Source organism: Lygodium microphyllum, chromosome 14, assembly GCF_053477565.2.
Source record: "Lygodium microphyllum isolate KBCC chromosome 14, Lygodium_microphyllum_v1.1.10, whole genome shotgun sequence".
Lineage (NCBI taxonomy): Eukaryota > Viridiplantae > Streptophyta > Polypodiopsida > Schizaeales > Lygodiaceae > Lygodium > Lygodium microphyllum.
Genome location: NC_141148.1, coordinates 31,216,877 through 31,225,714, shown reverse-complemented (window position 1 = coordinate 31,225,714; position 8,838 = coordinate 31,216,877). Strand labels below are relative to the sequence as shown.

General features: G+C 40.8%; 1 protein-coding gene across 1 annotated transcript; it reads right to left on the bottom strand.

Moving 5' to 3' along the window:
- Positions 1-6,462: 6,462 nt before the first annotated feature.
- LOC148025456 (calcium uniporter protein 1, mitochondrial-like) lies at positions 6,463-8,381 on the bottom strand. The gene is made up of 2 exons (XM_087692587.1): positions 7,627-8,381; positions 6,463-7,238 (listed from the first exon to the last, which is right to left on the bottom strand). The coding sequence occupies exons 1-2, from the start codon at positions 8,257-8,259 to the stop codon at positions 6,783-6,785; spliced, it is 1,089 nt and encodes a 362-aa protein (XP_087548713.1). The 5' UTR covers positions 8,260-8,381; the 3' UTR covers positions 6,463-6,782.
- Between the last annotated feature and the right edge of the window lie 457 nt (positions 8,382-8,838).

The following is an 8,838-nucleotide window of genomic DNA, read 5'->3' as shown; positions in this document are numbered from 1 at the left end:
GGAGTAAAGGTTATCAGGTTATTAAGTGGCAAGACAAATCTTTCACGTGGGATATTATGGTCTATTGCCAACACCATTGTCAAAGGATTCTTATGAGAATTCCTATTGAGTTTAGCACAATGAAGGAGGGATTGTACATATTATACATTATTTCTCTTAGCTTGACTTTGATTATCATAAGTACGAGTGAGATGATAAGTATGGTGTTGCCTATCAATGAAGAATGGGCCTATACTCTGTATTTCATGGAGCTTCTAGAGGGCTCGCTAAGCATGCGAGTGTTGGTGTGGTCATTAAAGATCCTCAGTGTGAGTTATTATGAAAATGGGAGCGTTCTCTTCTTCTCTTCTTCTTCTTGTTCTTGCTTGTGCTTGAGAGAGTGAGTGAGTGTGAGAGAGTGAGGGAGTGAGGGTGAGGGACCATGGTAGAGAAGCTCTTGTCTCACACGGCTATGGAGCATGGAGCGTGAAGGTGGAGGATTGAGGCTGCTTGAGCTCGCATCTTGGATCATGAAGGTGCCAAAAGGTTTGAAAGAGAAGGGTGCTCGATCGGGCATGGATGTAAGCTCACTACACTTGTAGGGTAGAGGGTGTGCATGGTTATATGAGAGGTAGCCATTAGGATTTGACTCGAAACGCTTGAGCAATAAGCAGTCCGTAGGTCTTGGCAGTTGAGTGAAAGCTCCCACATTTGGTTCCGTTGTTGTCGAGACCAACGGATTAGAGCCTTGACTGCTTGCACACCTAAATCAAGCATTGGAGTAGGGTTTTACCTGAACCAGTGCTTGAGCTAGATAGGTAGGAAGAAAGGGTGTTTGATCTTCATTGCAAGTAAGTGTTTTAGATCCTTGAAGTTTAGATAGGTCAGTTTGATTAGTATTAGTATTTGCTTGTGATTTGTAGGCCTTTGTAGGCATTTAGGTAGGAAAAATAAGTGAAGAAAAAGGAAAAACACAATAGGGTTTTGCTATAATAGCAAGTCTAAATCAAGGTGCAAAAGATAAAAATGGGGTTGGAATCTAGGAAGAAAGAGAAAGGGACATCGAAGGAGCGTTGGAAAGGGGGTTTAAGACCTTGAGGAAGGGGGAGAGAGCTCATTTTCACTTGCAAGGTTTGAGAGATAGAGAGTGAGAGCTAACAAGTTGCTACATGAGCCCAAGGGAGTGGAGATTGCATTGATAAACATGATTTGACTGCATACGATGCCTATAGGTGAGCTACCTTAGTTGTTTATGTGTCATAGATTGTGTATGGAGTTTGCAAGTCCATGGGGTTAAGAATCGAAGCCAAATGCATTGATTTAGTGTCATGTTGTGTGTTTGCATAGACGGGGATGGTCTGATTCCCAAAATCAGACGGTCGATTAGATCAGGAAGATCCAAATTTCAAAATTAGAATCAAACTAGGTCATTTTCCCGATCAGGCATCCACACCAAATGGAATATCGAAAATCGCTAGTTAAAATCTGATTGAACGCTCCAAAATCAAAAATCGAAATCGAAGTCAAAACTCAAAAATCAATATTTTGAAATTGGATGCCCGATTATAGGAATCAAACAAATGAGCAAAACACAAATTTTGACATACTTTGACCTGACGAAACCCAGATAGGGGCCAAACCCTAGCCATAGGACACCTAGTGTGCTCCCAGGTAAGTAGATAGAACAAGGAGAAGATTCTCCCAAAGAATTGGCACCCTCGACAGTCCGGGAGTGATTGCAACTACTAAGAGTGCCCAAAATAAGAGACTTGACTGGACCAAGAGGGCGGCCACAATCCATGCCTTAGAGCCACATTGGGGCTGAAACAACCGAATGAAGGGGAGGAGTGAGACTCACATTGAATTTGCTGCATTCACACATCAAAATATTTAATCACTTGAAATGCACATGAAAAGTTGAAAGCCCGATTTCACACATTGCACAGTCAAGAGCACTATTCACAAGGTAGTTGCTTTAATTAGAGGACTGTTTGGAATAACAAGCAACCCATACTACTTGGGAAATAGACTGCCACACTTCAAAAGGGGAGCTCCATTACCTCTCCCAGCACCTAATGATGCCAAACTAGCTGTCTCCAGGATGGATATTAACCCCACAAGCATACCTAGACCACCTAGACCCTTTGTGACCCATCCATTGAGTGAGCAACATTCTGATAGACTATGTAGAGGAGCGAAACAAGGATGACATATATGTATATCCTTATGTCTCTTACAATGAAGATTGAAACCCCATTCTAATGGATTTTAGACAAATACAATCAATGATGGCGTTATGTCAGGAAGAGGTAGAGGCCTAGGAGGACAAAACCAAGAACCAATCGCATGTTGGACTTGTAGCCACCCAAGGCACATCTCATCTCACTGCCCTAAATGAGAGCAAGCCAATCAAGAAAAGGCCAACCTGAGATGCCTTGAGTGTGGAATCATGCATTTGTATGCCGAATGTCCTAGGTGAAAACCATCCACTAGCTTGACTATCGTGCCATCTGTACCTTTGGGACTATTTGGAGTCGAAAAATTGGATGGCGAGGCTACTCCCATCTCATTGAATGTCATGACCAGAGCATAAACAAAGCTGGCTAGCATTTCATTGCGAGGACCTAGTAATCTAGATGCAACGTCAATGGGAAAGAAGACTCACTGAAGGAAGAAAAAGAGGATTGATGCTAAAGTAACACTAAAACTGAATAGTGCAACCATGCTAACAAGAGGGAAGCGAGTCACAGATGCAGAGGCTAAGACTTCAGCACCCAAGATAACAGAGAAGGGGAGTGCCAAGATTGGAGAATATCCCAATCCAAGGCACCAATTAGAAGTGGTTGACAAGGTTAAGGAGTGGGTGAGAGAAGCCTAAGAGCATCTAAAGGATGTTGAGCCCATCCTAGAAGACAAGATTAATGAACTCTCCAGTGTGAGCATGCTTGTCTCATTGACACACATAGAATCAAGAGATGCATATGCACCTCATGCAACACCACAAAGACAAGGCCTAGATACCATAGGTAGAAAAAGTGCCCAAGATCAGTGGCAAAAGAGTATAGGGCATGACGAAAGGCAAGCGGCTAGCAATCTGCTTACAACATTGATATCGGCACCTATAACTTTGCTGATGGGAGATCTACTTAAGAAAAAAGTCCCCCATTATGGAAAAAGTTAAAGCAGTGGGTAGAAGGATCTAATGAGTCGAGAGGAGTTGACTTGTACGAACCAAGCCTAACAGTGAACTCAATGCTGCCTAAGTCCTTACATGTAAATGCTTTCTAGGAGGGCACAAGGATGCACACAGACCTACTTGTAGCATTAGGAGACATCACAAAAAAGGGGGATCATAGATACATGAGCGGGAGTCAATGTGCTTAGGCATGCAATCCTGCAGGCTTGGGGTAACTTGCCATTGGAGACATCAAGGTTTGACATCACACTGGCTAATGTCATGAAAGTTAAACCATTTGGAGTATTGAAGGAATGGCCCTTGAAAAGCAGGTGTTGAGTTCTTAGTGAACTTCATAGTTATGAATAGAGTAGACTACGATATTTTGCTAGGCCAACCCCTTGGATGCGGAACACACAAGTAATCGAAGGCTGGGGCAACAATTTTATATTCCTAGGTAATAGATCAGAGCAGCAAGAGTCAAGATGGATGCCTAGAAGACCATGCCGATTGACTGCCATCTCCTCTATCTTGAAGGGAGACTCACAAGCCAGGAACTCTTATGGACCACTAACTGAGTACATCCCCTACCTTGAGCATGGGTGGGATTGGATGCACATGCTAGCCACACTTTCTTGTGCTTTCTTTAATTCTAGAGGTATTGGGCAATGCACTAGAATCCACAACCCAAACTCATTCATCTGGTTGCAATCTCATCATGGAATTATAGTAGGTGATGGTTGTCTAGCTTTACGAGGCAAAAAACAAAGTAGAAAAATGAGGAAGAAATGAAAACTAGATGTCTTTTTATATTTAACTTTAGGCATGTGTTTTGACAAAATCAATAGGGAACTTGTAAGTATATATCCATTGAAGTAGTTAAACAATGCAACTTTATCATAAAAAAACCATTAACCACCCTATTGCACAAGTCATGCATGTGGAAAGGTTAAAGTTGCACCTCAAAAGTGGATACCTCATATCTATAACTCTATAAATTGTTTGAAGTATTTATGTAGCACAATATTAAAGGGAACTTTTAGACTTGGTTGCATAAGAATCTAAAAGAGATGCTTGTGCTGAGAAAAATCTAATTAGCTTCATCGTTTTGTTTTTTATACACATGTGACCATTCAAATAAGATAAACTTGAAAAATCACAATAAAAATTAAATATGTATTGATCTAATCATACTTTCAATTTCATAAATAAAAGACCATATTAGATTGTATAATTAAAAAAACTTTAAGTTATAAGGAAAAATATGGAGAGTTCCATCGATTGCAAGGATAACCTCATAGGATACTATGTTTATAAACATAACATCTAAATACATGAGCTACTTAAATGTTCTTAGAAAGTAACAATTATCCAACTATTGAAATGGATACAAAAATATTTCAAACTTACAATATGTAAACATGGCTTACATGAAAGGAGATATTGAGATATAAAAAATGAACATGTGCCAAACTATTAGGATTTGCACAATGCCACCCAATTAAATTGTTTTCAAAAAAGCCACAATGGAAAGAAAAGAGCAACACCACTGAATCATTAACAAACATAGATGTTAAGAGCTATTGGAAGGTGTTGGTGGTATTAGATAGGTAGAAGATAGATATCTAAAGTGATGAGACCCTATGAATATGAAAACAACATGATTATTGGGCTTGCATTGAAGAAGCCCTTCAAAATCTAGGTGTTCTAACATGATAGAAAGAAAGGTGAGAAAGAGAGATGTCCTTGATGAGTATTTAAGAAATGATAAGGGGTACATGAGCTAAGACTTTATGTACATCACATTCTAGGTAAGAAGGAAAGAATATTAGGCCTTGCCAAGGGAAATTAGAAAATGTGGCTCTAATAAAGTGGATAACTAATGTCTAATAAGTGGTCAATGAGATGAAACTTTAGATGTTTCACATTCTACCTAAGGAAAGAATATCAAACAATGAAAAAAAGTAAATGTGAGATGTAGATATGTCCTTGATGAATCTTTAAGGAATGATAAGGGATACACGAGCTATGAATGTATGTACATCACATTCTAGGTAAGAAGGAAAAATTATTATGCCTTGCCAAGGGAAATTAGAAAATGCGTCTCTAATAAAGTGGATAACTAATGTCTAATAAGTGGCCAATGAGATGAAACTTTAGATGTTTCACTTTCTACCCGAGAAGGGAAGAATATCAAATAATGAAAAAAAGCAATGGAAAAGGTTCATCAAATGACATGATATATCAAGTTTATAAAAGAAAAGCATTATAATTAGTATTCACACCTATGCGAAATGTTTTGGTTAAGTCTAAGTTTGTGAATCTCTAAATATCCTCATATATGTTAACTTTCCTTATTTAATACAACTTACTAGAGAAATTTCACTTGAGAAGGGATGTTAAAATTAAGTCCCCTATTGGTCAATTTTAGAGGGTCCACTTAGCCAAATTCAAATTCTTAAAGCACTCTTAAAGGTCCCTTTACGAGTTCAAAATTGTTCCCATGATGTGAAAGAGCTACATACATACATACATACATACATACATATACATGTGTGTGTGTGTGTGCGTGTGCGTGTGTGTGTGTGTTAGCACATCATTAGTAGAGTAATCAGACTTGGTAAGAATAGAAATTGTATGGTACTTTTAATTTCCTTACAACTCATTTATAGCACAAACACAATTGTAAGTCCTTTATTAGAGGGAAGCTTGAAATTGCCTTCATCTCTCTCTCTCTCTCTCTCTCTCTCTCATAACTCCCCCTTTAAAAAAAAAAAGTCTTCTTCTTCTTCTTCTTCTTCTTGTTGTGTTTTCTCTATTCTTGAATTACCTAGAGCTTTGAAAATCAAATGAAAGAAAGGAGGAGGTGAAGCCAATGAGAGGCATCATCACAAGGGAATGTGTGTGTGTGTGTGTGTGTGGGAAAAGATACAATATTCTTGAGACCTCAATTGATTATTTGAGGCATATGTGATTGTGACATATAAAAAAGTTAATTTTTGGAATTAAACTTACAAAACATCCACTTTAAAATCATATACAAATTTAAGTATATTGATTAATATGGTATTTTTGATTCATATGGTGATAATATAGTATTCTTTTGATTCTTGAATATACCAACCATCTTTATAATTTGATTTAGAGAAAAAATTTGTTGCTTCTTAATGATACCGTCATGTTTTGAATTACAATGAATGGGAGAGTAAGTTGTCATCCCAATGACTTGTAAGTTTTCTAAAAGTAATATTGATGGATGTTCAACATGCTGTGAGGCATTGCATAATAAATCCTTCACTTTTATTATGAAAATATGAGCACTTAGTTAATGAAATAATAATTAGTAGTTGAGATTTACAATTCAATTTGTTAAAGGAGGAAGATGAATATTGTTAATGCTATACACGAAAGCTAACATTTTTTGTTACAATGATCATGTGATGACCTATAAACACATCCCCTTTCCACTAGCAAGCATGCTTGTTACTAAATGAGGCATATTGTATGATGCATTAGACAGGAGTTAGGACTTTTGTCTGTCAAACCCCTTTGGATGTAATAAGAGAGGGAAAATTGAACTCTCTCATTGAAACTTGAATATGAGGAGGATTTTATGTGTACATGGATTCTATGGAGATGCTTGTCTCCACAAATAATTTGGTGTGGATATTGAAAGTTGATATTGCCTTTGAAGTTCGAGGAGCCTAGCCATGTCAAAATTTCTTCTTTTCATAAGCTTTTGTTGTTTGGAAGAAAGCAAACTCTTAGTGATGTCTTGATATGTAGGATCACTTGAAGTGAACATATAAAATGCATAACTACCCAGCATGCCCATAGTTGTAACAAAAAAAGCAATGGGTTCCATGACATCCCAAGAGAGCTCCCAAAAAGTAAGACGAAAAATACAAGTTGTTTGTAATACGAGGTATCCAAGTCCACACCAGAGAACTTTTCGTGCATGCTTATGAGCTTGATGATCAATCTCTTTCTTCTCTTGTTCGAGGCATGAGAGCTCTTGTAGAAGTTGTTTTTGCTTTGTTGAGGAAGTTGGATTGGGAATCGCATTGGAGACACTTTGGGCAACCTGAAAGCAATAGAGTTAAGTTGTGATGTTAGTAAATGACTACATGTACTTTGGATTGAGTGGCTAGAAGTAATTAATCACAAATACCGATGATAACAAGTAGTGAAAATTCAAGTCTCCCAAAATCTCATGATTGGACATATGTGAAGTGTTTACACCTTTGTGCTTTAAGCAATTGTGCATGTAAGCACATAGTTTAGAAAAGAAACATAATGTTGTTTGCAATAGCATTCTAATTTAGTTTGTGAGAGAGAGAGAGAGAGAGAGAGAGAGAGAGAGAGAGAGAGAGAGAGAGAGAGATTTATCATACAAAAGTAAAGTAAAGTTAGCATGAATGCTGTGTGTGTAAAACATTCAAAGAAATAATAGGAAGAGAGGAGTGATCTACCATGGAGGGATTGAGGTAGACGGTGTCACGGGAGATGAGGACCACGTTGGCGTCGTCGAGGGCTTTGGCGAATCTGGCGGCCTGGCGGCGGGGCATCGTCGACGCGCGACTGCCGAGGCTGCTGCTGATCACCTCCAGCAGCTCCTCGTAGGTGATGGTGGGCCCGGGCCTCTCCCTCAGCTGCTGCTTCAGAGCCTCCACGTGGACGGATCGGAGGAGGCGCCGGGCCTCCCGCATGGCCGCCCTCTCTGCTAATAATTCCTCCTCCCTCTCACCACCACCACCTGAGAATAATTCCTCTCTTTCCTCCGCCGCCTCCTCCTCCTCCTCCTCCTCCTCCTCCAGCTGGTGCTGCAACACCGGCGCCAGCGCCACCTTGGGCGGCATCCACCGCTGCCACGCGCCGCCCGCCCATTGGCTCGCTGCTGTGTCTGCGGCGGCCAGCTGGACGCCCAGCTTGTCAGCCGCCTGCCTCCATGTGGCGTGATCCTGAAAGAGGCCTGGATGGTGCCAGGTGGCGTGCCGAGGCCATGCCACCCGACTGGTGTTTGCGGGACCTACTCGTGACGAAACGGGCGCAGCCAGGGCGGCAGCTGGGTAATGGCGACCACGAAGAAGCCGCCGGAAAGCCATCTCTCTCTCACTCTCAAAAACGATCGATCGATCAACAGCTGCTTCTCCCCACTCTCCCTCAATAGCTGCTGCTTTCTTCTTCCTCGACTCTCCCCCTCTCAATAGCTGCTCCGTCCCCTCGCAGTCTTCCCTTCACCTATATTTATTCTCCCATTCCTCCCCACGGCGCATATTCTAATATCACAGAGAATCCTCTGAGTGCTACCAACCCCTCGCATTTGATCAGCAATTAAAAATAGATGCAAGCTGCACGACTGTGTGGACCTCTGCCTCTCTCGAGTCTCCCTCCCTGTCTGTCTCGAGTGTTCTCTCTCTCTCTCTCTCTCTCCCTGTCTGTTCGTAACGCTTCCCAGCACATTGGAAAAGCACGCCACTCCCTCCTATCTTTTATAACGAGACGCGCGCGCGCAGACACACAGAGCCCGGGGGGGCCCCTTTGGAAAGGGGATATACTAAATTATTTAAAGGAAGGGATTCGCGTGCCTGGTGGCATTGTATTCCCATAACGAACACCCCCGGAAAGGAATCGTAGACGTCCTTATAAGGAATCCGAATGAGGGACCCATATGATAGATAATG